At 37.0% G+C, this 15,799-nt stretch overlaps 1 protein-coding gene across 1 annotated transcript in view; it reads right to left on the bottom strand.

Moving 5' to 3' along the window:
- LOC125242671 (myrosinase 1-like) overlaps positions 1-10,257 on the bottom strand; it is a 35,258-nt gene extending 25,001 nt beyond the window's left edge. Inside the window, exons 1-4 of the mRNA XM_048151525.1 lie at positions 10,178-10,257; positions 9,549-9,661; positions 4,874-5,042; positions 1,728-1,998 (exon numbers count right to left, since the gene is read on the bottom strand). Of these exons, the coding sequence (XP_048007482.1) occupies positions 1,728-1,998; positions 4,874-5,042; positions 9,549-9,661; positions 10,178-10,227 (603 nt within the window). The 5' untranslated portion in view covers positions 10,228-10,257. The remainder of the gene's footprint in view (positions 1-1,727; positions 1,999-4,873; positions 5,043-9,548; positions 9,662-10,177) is intronic.
- Positions 10,258-15,799: the final 5,542 nt, after the last annotated feature.

Here is a 15,799-nt window from a genome sequence, read left to right as displayed (position 1 = left end):
GCTAAACATAATTTATAAAATGGTTTATACTTTGAAAATTCGGTCATAATGAGTCGTGTAAACATAGCATGATTGGAACGAAACGCGTCTTCTACTGTCAAAGTAGAGGCGTCTAACATGTTTTAACTGAATGCACGTACAAAAACCTCAATATGTTACGCGATTTGTCATAATTATTTTACGGTATTTGCAATACGTCGGGGCATAAATGGATCGATTAAATTAAAATGTGGTTGTACATTAAAGAATCGTCCCAAATCGTAAATGTTTATGTTTTTATGTCACCCCATGAAATAAATTATGTTAGATGAATAGCAAACTCGAAATATGCACGCAAGTTTAAAAGCTTCAAAAATACGCCTTTGAATTGTCAAATAATCCGTCAATGTCCATGGGAAAATTGATAGTTCGGATTGTTTTATTTCGTTGTAGTAGTGTTTTTTCGCAACTGTATTAAAAAACGTCGTTCGTCACACGTGCGAGAATGTCATTCTTCACTCGTCCCGAGATTTGCCACTCGCGTGCCGCTCGTGGCAAAATGTCTCGGGACTCGTGAAGTAATGACATACTTCTCGCACTTATAACGAAATGTACTATTACATATTTCATTACTTTAATCGACTTGATCACCATGGGTATGAGTTCTGCAATTTTGACCATGATACTAACGCAATCTAATGGTATCAAGAGGAAATGGCCTCGTGGCGATTAAAACATATGAATTATTCATATAGTGCCGGCCAATAATATATCAAATTCATGTTTTTTTTAGAACTCTATTTTTTATTTGTAGTAGGATTCTACCACATTTTATTTGTCACTTTATGCTAGCAATGAAAAAAGTTCTTCATGTAGGTTTTTTGTACAAATAAGTCGAAAGCTCGCCTTCAACCCTTTTTATTCAGTGGAGTGAACATTGGGATGTAATGCAAGACATAATTATAATTCTACATGGAAAACTGGTTCCCCTGTCATTTGGTAGGGGTGAGTCAGTGAAGTCTACACAGGTACATTTACCCGAACCGATGACTGGGGTTTAAGACTATTAAGAGATTCTAGTGTGTGATTCATATTTTTCTGTACGAAATAAATATGTTTGAATTAATAATTATCATATGTAACTAAATGCTATGCCGTACTTTTTACAATTTATTCTATATCGGAAAGAGGATGGCAACGAATTAGAAAGTGACTATTATTACATACATACATACATACAATCACGCCTGTATCCCATAAAGGGGTAGGCAGAGCACATGAAACTACTAAAGCTTCAGGGCCACTCTTGGCAAATAAGGGGTTAAAAGAAAACGAAACTGTGGCTGTGACTATTATTCATTATGTTTTTACTGCATCTACATCGAGTAATACCGCAGAGAGGCAATTTTAACACTCTTTATTACACGTAAGTATATCCGAATGATGAACTGTTTTACTGCATATGATATGCATCAAGTGGCTAAAAAGATCACTTGCTCTGAGGGCCGATTTTTGAATCTCGGCCATTCGATTTCGCGAAATTCGTTCAATGATAGGTATCTCCACTACTAGCGATTTAAATTATACTAATAGGATCAAAAACGAGTAGTCTTTACCACTGGATTTAACATTTCTAGCCGTCCTTTTTCAAAAATAGCATTACGTCGTTTTCCGCAGACTTTCGAATGGCGAATTGATGCGTTCGAGATTCAAACATCGGTCCCCTGGTCGGGACAAAATTTACTCACATAAATGCAATGTTGGTGTAGTTCGTTCATAGTAGTCCATGTCTTCACCACGTCGCCAAACAGATTAAACACCACTCGTGCGTAATCTCTAAAGTAATTCACCATTTGTGGATTTGCCCAACCGCCCAGATCCATAAGAGGGGTAGGTAAGTCCCAGTGGAACAATGTCACAACAGGTATTATCTTGGCTTTGATCAATTCCTTTATCACCTTCCGATAATATCTAACCGCAGCTTTGTTAATATTATTGTCAGTGCCATTCGGAAGCAACCTGTCGATAAATTTTATATTATGTAGGTGTGTATAATGCACAAGAAAGAATCTCAGGCAGTAAGCCGTCACAATGAGCAGTTTGACTAATTAAAATTAAATGAAATTAATAGTTTCAATAACAAATCTAGTTATTATAATCTATCAACTTGTATCTCTCATCATCTGTAATCAGTATTTAGTCAGTTTAATCTAATGGTTTTTGCAATTTTACGGCGTTCGTGTCGTTGTGGTCAACTGATGTTCAAGTAAATATTAAAACCGAGATTTTTGTACTTACCGCGCGAAGAGTCATTAAAAATCCATGCATTTCCTAACATTACATGTTAAAAAATAGTACATTGTGCAACAAGGGGAGGAAGTTGAATATTACTAACGAGAGTAAGTTAAATCGCGACGCTTGCCGGAGTTATTTAAAGACTCGAGTTAGTAATATTCATTCTCCCCGAGTTAGTCGCAATGTAAAAAATATGTAAATAGATGTAAAGAAGTTAAGTATTTCATTTCAATTTCATTATTCCCTTCTTCTTCTTGTTGTGCCATGTCCTCATCGGACGTCGGCGACCATCTCTCGGAACTTATTCCTGTCCTGTGCTATTCTGCTCAGAATGGCAGCGTTCTCATTACTAGTCCAGCTTTTAATATTATTCATCCAGGTTAGCTTCCTTCCTCCTCTACTTCTCTTGCCCTCTATTTTGCCTTCTATTATTTTCCTTAAAAATTGATATTTATTGTTCCTGTATATATGTCCAAAATAAGAAATTTTTCTTTTTTTTACTGTTTGTAAAAGTTCTAATTTATTCTTCATTCTTTGTAGAACTTCTACATTGGTTATTCGATCTCTCCATGATATTTTCAGCATTCTTCGGTAGAGCCACATTTCAAAAGCATTTATTTTTGCCTCTATCTTTCGGTTTATGGTCCAGCTTTCGACCCCATACAAAAATACAGATAGCACGTAACATTTAACCATTCTCCATCGAAGTTTCAGGTTTATGTCCTTGTTGGTGAACAGTTTGTTCATTTTCATGAATGTGCTTCTTGCCATCTCCATTCTTATACGTATCTCTTTCTGTGGATCCCAGTTTTCGTTAAGATAGCTTCCTAAATATTTGTAATGTTTGACTCTTTCAAGTGGTTGGCCGTTAATAGACAGTGTGGTCGGACCTTCTGATGAACTTGTGTTCTTTCTCATTATCATATACTTGGTCTTCGTTATGTTCATTTTTAAGCCGTAATCTTCCACGACAGTATTTAAGCGGTTTAAAAGAGTTTGAAGTTCTTGAAGGGAGTGAGCTAAGATAACGGTATCATCGGCGTATCGGAGGTTATTAACCACTGTACCGTTCACTTTGATACCAGTTTCAACGCCATCGAAAGCTTCTTGAAATATAGTTTCAGAGTACAGATTGAATAATAGTGGTGACAGGATACACCCCTGTCTCACTCCTTTACGTATTTTGATATCATCAGTGCCATATGGTCCGATTTTAATGTGTGCTGACTGGTTCCAGTACAGGTTTCTGATAATTCTTTGGTCTTTGCTGTCTATTTCGGTCTTATTGAGTATATGCATTAGTTTTTCGTGTTTTACGTTGTCGAATGCTTTCTCAAAATCTATAAAACATGCATACACTTCATTGTTATGTTCTAGACTGTTCTGCACTAGCACTTGAACTGCTACTAGGGCTTCTCGTGTTCCTAAACCATTTCTGAATCCAAATTGGTTGTCTGATATAGTTTTATCAATTTTATTATAAATTCTCATATGAATCACTTTTAGAAATACTTTAAGGGCGTGACTCATCAGGCTTATGAGCCTGTGGTCACCGCATGTCTTGGCATTTGCCTTTTTAGGCAGCGGAAGGAATGAGGATTTTAACCAATCGTCTGGTAATATTCCTTTATCATAAATTTTGTTATACATTTTAACTAATAACTTTAAATTGTCATCATCTAATAATTTAAACATTTCTACATATATTCCATCTGGGCCAACAGCTTTTCCATCTTTCATAGTTCTTATTGCTTTTTCAATTTCTATTTGGAGTATTGGTGGTCCCTCCACGTTGAGTTCAGCTTCCCCAGCGTTTGTATCCAAATCTGCTCTATCATCTTCGAACAGTTGCTCAATATACAGTTCCCATGTTTTACATTGTTTTTTGTTATCGATTACAAGTTTGTTATGAGAATTTGTTAATTTACCAATTATTTGTTTCTTATTTGTTTTGGTAAGTTCTTTTATTTTCTTGTGTAAGTTGAAGTTGTCCCTTTTTTCTTGAAGTTTTTCTATTTGCTCACAATCTATTTAAACACCTATCCCTAGTTTCTCTGATTTTAGTTCGGATAACATTATTTATTTCTTTATATTTATTTTTATCAATTCCTTTAAATTGTCTTCTTTGTTCCATGAGATCAAGGATTTCGGTTGTAATCCATTCTAACCTTTTTCTCTCTTTTCTTGAAACCCAGACATTTTTCTGATGTTGTTACTATTACTTTTTTAATTTTATTCCAGTTACTTTCTATATTCTCTTCGTTTATGTTGTCTGTGGTAGCTCGAATCTCTTTATTTAACATATTTATAGTTTCCATCCTTATATCCATACTTTTTAATTTTCTAATATCAATTTTCTTGTGCCTCTCTGGTTTACTTAGTAATTTTAATTTTAGGTTTAGTTTTGCTACTAGAAGATTATGGTCCGAACCAATATCAGCGCCATTATTCCCTTGGGAGAACGACTTTTCTATAACTCACGCTCCGCCTGCGTGCAATAGCACATTTAAAGTGCGGGTGTGATGAAAAAACTTTTTTTTTCTGTAGGAACGTTTTTGTTTGTTGTAAGAAATTTTAATGGGTTGCCATTCGTTCTTACCTTGGCCATGAAATGGACATCCTGTAGTAGTCAACACCCAATTCCTTTACCATGGCGACATCATCCATATACTTGTGATAAGAATCCGTTGCCACGTCCCCGGTGGAGCGATCCGGCGTGTACTCTGGATGCGCGTGCACGTACGTGTCCCACATACTTTCACCCTTACCTGCAAATAATACAAAATTTAGGCTGGTTGTAGTGCCACGCGGACCGTCCGCGCGGAGCTATCCGCGCGACCAATTTGTATGAAGTTGATGTTGTCACGCCACTCGTTAACCTCAGGGAGCGTTTTAGACCATAAAGCTCTGTAGGAAGAGCTCTGGCTACCCAGTCCATTATCCATGCCTCTAAGGGGCTTACTTGTGACCCACTTTAGTGGAATTCAATATCGGGGGGTAGTCGAGACTTCAGTCTGAGAGACTTTAGCGCGTCGAGGTCTCGGTGGATGGGTAAACTTGTGTCTGCTCCGAATCTTGGCGATTTTACGAAAAAGGGAATTTTCTCGGCGGAAGTTTGGAGGTAAAATATGACTCAGCACCGGCAACCAGTGTGTGGGAGTTGGTTTTAGGCAGCCGCTGATGAGTCGCATAGTGTGGTTCAGCTGGGCGTTACCGCGGCAGTATGGGTGCTGTTTAACCACGCTGAGCAGTACTCGGCAGAGGAGTAGACTAGGGATAGCGCGGTTGTCCGAAATGTTGCTGCGTTGGCACCCCAGGTAGTTCCAGTAAGCTTCTGAATGATGCTGTTCCGGGTCTTGAGCTTCGCAGATAGGCTGGTCAGGTATTCCTTGAAATTCAGGCTTCTATCCAGGGTCACACCAAGATACGTAAGCTACAAAGTTTTATTTGTTTCAATTTTAAATTATTAATAATATTTGGTAATGACGTAATATAATGTTGATGAATATAAGCTAGTTACACATAACTATTGCTATCGGTACTGGCAAAGTTCATAAATAAAATTATTTTAACTATATGGTGTTTTTCATATATATTTGCATGATACCTTTATCCAATAATCTCGTTTAATTTTGGACGCATCTCAAAATCTTAAAAAAATGTTTCTGCAATACAGCCATAACTCTAAATACCTGTCTTTCAGGCCTTGTATCTTAAAAAAAAAATTTTTTTAGTGAAAAGTGGCGTGATATTATGAAGGGTTATATCATTCTGAGTAAAAAAAGCTAAATTTCAAATTCATAGACCTAAAACTCAAGAAGTAAGATCCTATTTAACAGTCTGAACTATACTATCAAAACTTTGAGACGCGATTTCTCGAAAAAATGGTTGTTTGAATTGTGACCGTATAGCAGGCACACGGCGATTATTATTAGTCCAGTGCGGATCGCTCCGCGCGGTCGGTCCGCGTGACACTAAAACCAGCCTTAACTATTTTGCAAACCAGTATTCATAATATGTACTACTTACTATTATAAATGGGAAAGTGTGTATTTTTTGCCCGTCTTTCAAGGCAAAACGGAGCGACGAATTGAAATTATTTTTTAAGTGGAGATAGTTGAAGGGATGGAGTGACATAGGCTACTTTTTGTCTTTTTCTAACTTCCCTAAAATTTTCGAATTTAATGAGAGCGAAGCCGCGAGCAAAAGCTAGATAGTGTTTTAATAAAATTATGGACCTGTCTAGTAGATATCCAGCGCTGCGAAGAATTTAATCACTTAGCTTTTTAGAAAAGCGGGGACATATGGAGATTTCTACTGACCTATTCATTGAATATCTACAAACGCTACACAAGTCTGGTATTCCTAACGCCATTTACATTAGTATTAATACGAGTAATCGAGTATCTTGTGTTGATAAATACGAGTACTAGGTCAAACCAGTTTGAGGCACCTTTACTGCAGGACTCCGTACTTTAACGTCTCACTCAATAATGAGTTTTGGTTCCTTTTCCGATTCCTATTTAGAAGGTGATCCTAAGAGTGGTTATCTACGTATATGAGGGGTCAAGCTGCCTCTCTGCCATGACTTTGAAATCCTCCTGAACCAGTTTCACTCCAATTTTATAAAGATCTTGTAAAATCATTATAAAGATTTTGTTACCTATACATTTTGTAGTTTTGGTGCACGTTGGAGCTACATCAATTGACAACTATATATCACACTTAACAGCCACACACTGAATTCAATTATTATTAACTCTTCAATGGTGGGTATTTCAAGATTTGATGAAACACATTAATACCTCGGCAGGTATATAATAGAAGATCAAACGTATGCTTGCACTACACTTGTTATATCGTAGCACACCTCAATACAGTAGCTAGCACATGATTGTCGCGAGAGTATGTCGCCGCGACATAGATCACACGTCTTTGTCTAATTGTATTAATGACAAAAGGACGGGTAGTCTATCTCGCGGCGACATACTGTCGCGACAATGCTCTACAGGAAAGCAACCCTATAGGCGACGGCTCGGTTTTTTTTAGAAAAGCGAACGCAATAATAAGCACGACCATTATAGTTTTGAATGACACGGTTATTTTTATCAGACTTATATTGATCGGGCTATATAGACCGTGATTACCTTTTTGATTTAGTCGAGCTCCGATACTTCGAGACGCAGTTACATTCATCATGATCACGGAAAACTGAAGAAGGCGGGTGGATGTCAAAGTCAAATCAAAAAGGTAATCGCGGTCTATGTCCCGGTCAATGTAAGTCTAAATTATTGACGAACAAGGCAGTCTCAACTCAGTCAACTGAATAAATTTGCATCGAAAAAAGGCCAAATATGTAGATAATTATGTAAGAGTAGGTGTATTACTATTTATGTAATGGTGCTACATATATGTTAATTTATGTAATTAGTACCATAATATGCATCTATGGATGTTTCAACTAGCAAACATCTAAATAATATGTTGTATAAAGTCAATGCGGACAAGTGTGTTTGGCCTTCATATTGCGCATGTTTACCTAAATAAAGATCAGTGTGTTCATTACTTCATGCGTAAGCGGTAGTAAATGTATGAACTTTCAAAAACACATGTGACAAGAGTAAATATGCGAGACGCACTTATCCGCGAGTATTACACTGCGTAAATAAGGCACAATAATTTAGAGTAATCTGCACGTACTATCAGTACTTTTAGTTATAACTTCTTTGTAGTTATTACTCCTGCGTTGTAAACGAATAGTGTTAAAACTGACTTAACATGTACATTTTCCTAATCTGAGTAAATACTTAGTTGTGATCAGAATTCACTAATGCCGATGGTTATAGTTATGACCTTGGTCAATGTTATTTAGGTTGGCTTGCAATTTTACCAGAAGTATTAAACAATAATCTATCTCTAACTAAGTGCTACTTTCCCGATATATGCCACTCATTTAAATAAATAAATATTATAGGATATTCTTACACAGATTGACCGAGTCCCACGGTAAACTCAAGAAGGCTTGTGTTGTGGGTACTCAGAAAACGCTATATATAATATACAAATACTTGTATAAATAGAAAGTATCCATGCTCATAGGAACAAATATCTGTGCTCATCACACAAATAAGTGCCCTTACCGCGATTCGAACCCGGGACCGCGGCGTAGCAGGCAGGGTCACTACCGACTAGGCCATACCGGTCGTCAATTTGCAGCTGTAGTTCAAAGTAACACTCAATGACGTCGTGACTCACTTTATTTTTACGTGGATTTACCCCTAAACAGTTTCAAATAAGCTTCTGCAAGCAAGATTTTTGCTGCACGTACGGTCATTAGGAAAGTTACTTGATGGGGAAAACTCCAAAAGGCGTCATCCGGTTGAGCTCAAAATATTTTATTTTTGCCTTACATATTGTACACTTAGGTAGGTAGGTATCATAATATATTATGTCGCTTAACTTTAAACTTGGGTAAATCCATTCTGCTTTAAGGTTGAATATATAAATAATATAATATGATCTGAAAGATAATCAACCTTATAGCAGAATGGATTTACCCAAGTTTGACACATATTAAGTTAAATAGTACCCGGCACGGGCCAGAGGTCGCAGGTTCGAGTGTCCTGCCGGAGGTGTGAATTTTTCAATTTTTCCTTTAATTTAAAATTATGTAATATCGCTCGCAGACGTTTCTGCATGATAAAAAACAAATTTAAATTCAATTCTAAGTAGTCATCTAATTACATTTTTATGTCCTATACGAGCACTAACCACCGTTAAGAATATCGCCCGTATTAAATGTATGTACACTTTGTGTAGATGATTTATCCAGAGCTATACATAAGTAGAACTAGTCCTTCCATAAGCAGCTAATTTCCATTACGTTACAAAAGAAAAACACTCAATTTTTTATCACACGATATTATTATTTATTTTTCTTTTTTTCGTTAAATTCGACAATAAATTAGACTCATTGGTACTTTTTTAATTTTTATTCACACTAATATCTCCCTCCCGTCCATTTTCACTTTTTTTTTTGCAGACTGTATTACTTAATTCTTAATTGGTCATGGTAATGTCAAAATTTAGTCAATTTTGAAACCGGCTACCAAGATAAAGTTAAAATAGAATGGGAAATATTACTCTTTTTTTATTATTAGGCCAGTGATTGGCCTTAGTCGCACCTGATGGAAAGTGACGACAACGCCGAACTCATTACGCCCAATAAAGGTAAAACCGATATTGTAACAACTGTTGGAATTTAAACGACTTACCATCTTCATTCCAGGCTCCTTCTATCTGGTACGCAGCAGTAGCAACCCCGAACATGAATCCGTCAGGGAATGTGTAGTTTCCTGGCCCCGATGCCCCCCGAGCGCTCAGCACGCTACGCAAACAAACGGTATTGTTTTTGGCGATGAACAATTTTTAGAACAACAGAGGATTTCCCACTTGACTACATAAAGGGTACATACCGACCAGTAAAACTACTACGGCGTGTAATGTACTTAAATAATAGTATTTAAAAAATACACCTAGTTTATTTAAATCATGGATTTGTAAGATTATTTTGTTGATTGATTTCTTTATTAAACCTTATTTACATCCTCTTATTTACACTAAAACAAATAATTCATTGTGTTTAATAACAAAAAATAGAAAATTTAGAATATTTTATTTAGAAATTTACAATAAGGTAAATAGAGTAATCGACATTCACGTATAGATTTTAAGTAACTTTTAAAACAAATTAACCCTGTTTTGCCATTTAAAATAAGTAAATGTAAGCGGCTTTCCAAAATACATATTAATAAAAAATCACTGCAATATCAACACAAAAGATATACAAGTGAAGGTAGCCAGTAGACCATTTCCGATATCTGCGAACTGTATATAACCTCACCTAAGGCTCGCTAGGACAGCCCTGAGAACGACTTGACGCGAGCTCGCCATTGTACGGACTAAGGCAACTTTAAGTATCGCCTATTCGATTTCTTGTGACTATTAATTCATTGCTGATACATTTTAATCATAAATGCGAAGGTCTAAATAAACCAGTTTTTATTAGTTGTGCATGAATCAATTGATAAAATTTAGAAATCTCCAATTCGAGTCGGTTTTTCGTGTAAGTATATGGTTCTTGCTTTTTTGTGTATGCGCATAGGCAACACACTTTCACTGTGACATATTATGAACTATTTATTATAATCAATAGTAGCGCTTGCACATAGATGAAAATACTTTTCAGGTATATTATTTCAGTAGGAAATTTATGGAACGTTTGGAAAAATATTGTAATAAATTGAAAATACCGAATTTCTGGCACCTATTACATAATGAGCAATTTTCCACTATTTCCATTTTATAATGTAGAATATAGATAACTTTAGAATTATTTCTACTTAGAATACAAGCTTTTGCTACTGTGGTCCTATTACGAGAAAAATAATGCACTAGTTCTCTGCTTGTAGTAGTACTAAAAAATTGTACTTCATTTTTGTTAACATAAAGATAGAAAGCGGTCATAATTTTAAATTTTTTTACAATAAATAATAAAACTTCCTATCTTGCAAAATAGTTATTTGTTTTATAAACCCACCTAGTGAAACACAATATTTTTCACCACACCAACACGAGAGAAATACTAACCTGTAAAACATCAAAGTGAATAAAATCCGCCAATTCATTTTACATGTATGGTTAAAAATCTACATTTCTAAGTCAATTCTTCCAACCAGATTAGGACTAAGACATCAAGTTAAAAAATAAATGATGAAATTGTCACACTTGACACTTAAATAAAATGAAACTTTCTCATAGGTTTTTGAAGAAACAAAAGAGTCTTGACCTGACCAGTTAGTTAATTGTGACATAACATCCAGGTATTTAGCCAATTAAAAAAAAACTATAAGGGGCTTTATAGACGTGCCGACTGCAACTGGTACGGACCCTAGACAATATTTGATTTTGGGTGCGTTTTCATACAAAAAAAATTTTTTTCGTTTTTTTTTTAATTTTTTGTTTTTTTATAGGCGTATACGGGGTATTAAAGGGAAACGAAAATTCGATTATTTTTGCGCTACGACGCACCGTTTAGGAGATACAGCCATCCAAAGTTACTATTTTCAGTAGACTTTATTTATTTCATACCATGTTTGAGAAAAGCACTATACATACCTCGGCGGGAAATGGGGTTGCCCGCCTCAGACCTATCCGGCTCGGCCGTCTATATGTCTTCGGCCGGCAACCCCATTTGTCCCGGCCTCTGTAGTAATGTACTATTGGTACTATTTTGAATACACACCGATGAATAATACGTAATGGGCGGGATGTGGGGCCAGAATATAGCGGGACGTTTTGGAGTAACAACAACGGTTTAATGAATCCAAGCTATATTTTAGTTAAAGTAATATAATAGTATTTTATGCAACAGGCGTTTAAAGGAGGTCAAAAAAGACGAGTGGCGTGGGTAACAATTTGAGGCGAAGCTGAAAATTGTTATTGAGACGCCACGAGTATTTTTTGACTCAGTTAAACACCGTTGCATACAATACTTTTTCTACGACCATGCACTTAGTTTTTAATAGTTTTCTTGAATAAATTTCGTGAAATTCACACTGTTTCCTGTATTTTGATTCAAAGGTTTGCGCTGTCAGCTCGGCTGCGCAAAACCTTCCCGCGCACGCCCGCAGTGTCGTTATAAGGCGTTGCCATGGTTACAGAGCCAAACAATGCGTTTTCAGTTTTTTCGATACTGCGCGCATGCGCGGAAAGCCGGCGGACGCTGGCTTTGGGGAATAGACCTTTATGTAGGGTTTTAAAGATCTGTGCACGACCCTGTAAATGACGAATAACAGTTCGGGAGTAGAAAAAAGTTTTTTTGTACCTTTTTCATACGGAGACTGAAAAGGTTCCATGTTTATTAAGAACTAGCTTTTGCCCGCGGCTACGCTCGCGTTAGAAAGAGACAAAATGTAGCCTATGTCACTCTCCGTCCCTTCAACTATCTCCACTTAAAAATCACGCCAATTCGTCGCTCAGTTTTGCCACGGACAAACAAACAGACACACACACTTTCCCTTTTTTATTATTAGTATGGATAGTCATTAAATACTTTACTGTGACTGCCACTTATGCCACTATCTTCTAGAGTCTGTGTTTCTGCGAGGTGCCTTGGGATCCTCATGGTCAGGCCAAAAAAACCCGGCCAAGTGCGAGTCGGACTAGCGCAAGGGTTCCGTACAAAACATAATTATAACATATCTAGTGTCTCTGTAAGTCTCATAAACGTGACACAACCTCTTTGATTTGGTAAATGGCTGCTGACTCAATTATCATTAAGGTTTGCTGATCCTTTTTAAGGTTCTCTTATACTTAGGGCCAGTTGCATCAACCACATTTGATAGACACATCATCGTCACGCAGTAGAAGGAACTTCCCATACAATAAAATTTAACGAACGCTTTAACGGTGACAGACGGTTTGATGCAATCGGCTCATAGTAAGTCATTTATTATTTATGTACAAAAACAGAAAACAATATTTCCAATTTAGCAATAAGCAATATACCTACCGTGTGGTTTCTGTTAATGAGTCTAACGATGTATCGAATTAAAGTAAACCATAAAGAATTTTGGGAACCCCAAAGTATTTACATAATTGTGTTATTTAATTCAAAAGTGATAATCAATTCATAGAACAGTGCAACCTAATGAATGAATCGTGTGAAATATAATGCAAATCCGGATCGGTTAAGTAACATTCCGGCTCATAGTTTTAAAATATTTTTAGTCTTAAAATGGCATTTTGTGTCCAGGTCGTTACATGAAAAACAAAGAGTAAATTACTCAGCTTAGTACTTTCATAACGACTTTGTTAAATCGGAACTGAATTTATACGTATTATATGCGATTGTTTTCAAATTATACCAACGTCAAATTGATAGTTGAAAACCTCCTCCTTGTTGCCCTTAGGGACATTCATTTCCCGAATGATAAAAAAGGGTTTGTAGTGTGTTGAGGGCGTTTACTGAATCGTGAACTGTGAGCATAGTGAAGGATACACGTGAGGAACAAGGTGTGAATACGAGTACTTTGGCTACCGACTCATAATCCATTCGGCATAACCTAAAAGGAAATCGCAATCGCATAATACTACCTCTTTACTTTCCTAATAAAGATAATATGAATAGAATAGAATAGAATAGAATTATGTGTGACGTAATCTGATCTATTAGAAATAGGGAGCCGATATTTGTATTGGGGTACTCGACTTCGTCACCTAAAATTGCGGAATATTGTGAAATACTTTTTTGACATACGAGCGATAGAAATTGAAAATCAAGTGGGATTGACCGTTCGATGTCAATTCCATCACTAGAATTTAAATTCCTATTGAGCAAAAGTCGTAATCGATCTGTCGAATTTCAATTTCCTACTAGACAGAAATACAATTATAACACGAAAGAGACAGGAAATACCTATAAATAAATAGTAGATCATTTAATCTGCACATGATGCAGTGACATGTATTGATACGGTAGACTTATTTTTTAACAAACAAAAGCGATTCTAAAGAATCACCATATTTTTTGTTCAAGAAAAAACTGGAAAAAATTACTCTGCAATCCGTGGATAGATCTTAACCAATTATATTCCTTTCATAATGTGTACACCAAATATGTCGTGTTACCAATATACTAAATGTAAAATATACATTTTTAACAAGCAGAAAGTTGAGATGACGAGCGATAGAGATGTATGAAAGAGAAAGACATGCTGCGCCGACCCGGCCGGATAAGGGCAAGAGAATGATTATGATAACAAGCAGAAAGTTTGTTAATGAATGCATGTAGTAGTATGGATAACACATGATCTTGTCAACACAGCTCAAGGCTCCAGAGCAAGTACAAGATGCAATATTATATTCAATATTCTGTGGGTAGATGTCGCTATACGCCACCCCTACACGTGTGTACATAAGGATAATAATGGAAAGATGTGCGAGAGTCCGACAAGGCTTCGGTAGGTAGTAGGTAGTTACCTACGCACGGATTGCAAAGGGTGCGGGCGGGTATATATATTCATTGTATTTTTTAACACTTTCGAAACCGGGCTCTACGCGGCGCTACGACATTTTCGCTACATACGGGGAAACCCATGTAATCGGCTACGCTTCTACGAGCGGTGTACCCGACAGTCGGGTTCTTGGTAGCGAAAGTGTTAATATGTGATATAAATATTGTTCTTTTTTTATTTTTAGTTTCACAGTGCCTTAGTTTTTACTGTTATGCTGTGTAACTTATTTGAAGAATTTGAATAAAATAAAATATTTGGCCCTGAAAAGTAAATCCTATTTTACGACTGAACCTGATCCATATCGCCAAAATAAACATTACTAAGGCGATAAGCTCATCAAATACTTCGTGCCTCTTTACAACTATCTTTGATTATGTACTTAGGTAGAGTAATTATTAATTCACCTAGTTATAAACATTCTGCCATGTACTTGTATTATGTAGTAGTATGAACATGCTGTAAAAAATATGGACATATTTATTTACAAAGGAAAATTATAGCCATGAACGTTTGCAGATGTATTTTGTATGGATGAACTGCTAAGCGCTTTAATATAAGTTATAGAAGACAAATGTGGGTTTGCGGTTTTATACTATTGAAAAGGGTTATAAAATAGTGCACTTAGCGAGGTATGTCGACTCTGTATCTCGGTAACTAAAAATGATAAAAATATGATTCCAAGACCAGTCGATGGGGAATTCTTTCCTATTTAAGAATATTTATCCAAATGAAAACTGGTAATATGCAGCTTAGAGGGGTTCTAGTGATAGGACGGCCGATCGGGAATACCTCGACAGGGAGCTCATTCCACAGCCGGAGCCGGAGCGTTCGTGGGAGGAAATTCCTCTGAAACCGTACGGTGCGCGACCATTTAGGTTGTAAGGTGTGTGGATGAGCGCCCTGTCGATGGCGAGCGGTGCGATGATGAAAAGTGGCCGTTGCCATCATGTCAAACAGTTCTTCAGAACACAACCCATTGTACAGGCGGTAGAACACACATAAGGAGGCGAAGTCTTAAGGGTTCAATGCCGCCCGTGAGTTTGGGATCGTCGACAATTCGTACAGCGCGTCTCTGGATCGAGTCAAAGGGTCCAAGCTGGTATCCAGGTGGTCCTGCCCAAAGGTGACAGCAGTACTCCATGTGGGGTCTAACTTGCGACTTGTAAAAGAACAGTCTTTGCCCCGGAGTAAAGTATCCCCTCGCTCTATTGAGCACACCGAGCTTTTTGGATGCCAACGCAGCTTTCCCTTCCAAGTGACAACGGAATTGGACGTTACTCGAAATGTCGACTCCGAGGATCCCAATACTTCCTGACAAGGCAAGGGCTGTGCCTTGGAACTGTGGAACCACAGTAAATGGGGTTTTCTTAGCGGTGAACGCACACACTTGTGTCTTAGTGGGATTGAAACAGACTAGGTTGTCCCGACCCCACACCGAGACTCCGGAC

The sequence above is a fragment of the Leguminivora glycinivorella genome, chromosome 3 (genome assembly GCF_023078275.1).
Source record: "Leguminivora glycinivorella isolate SPB_JAAS2020 chromosome 3, LegGlyc_1.1, whole genome shotgun sequence".
NCBI classification, from domain to species: Eukaryota; Metazoa; Arthropoda; class Insecta; order Lepidoptera; family Tortricidae; genus Leguminivora; species Leguminivora glycinivorella.
This window is presented reverse-complemented; position numbering and strand designations above follow the sequence as displayed.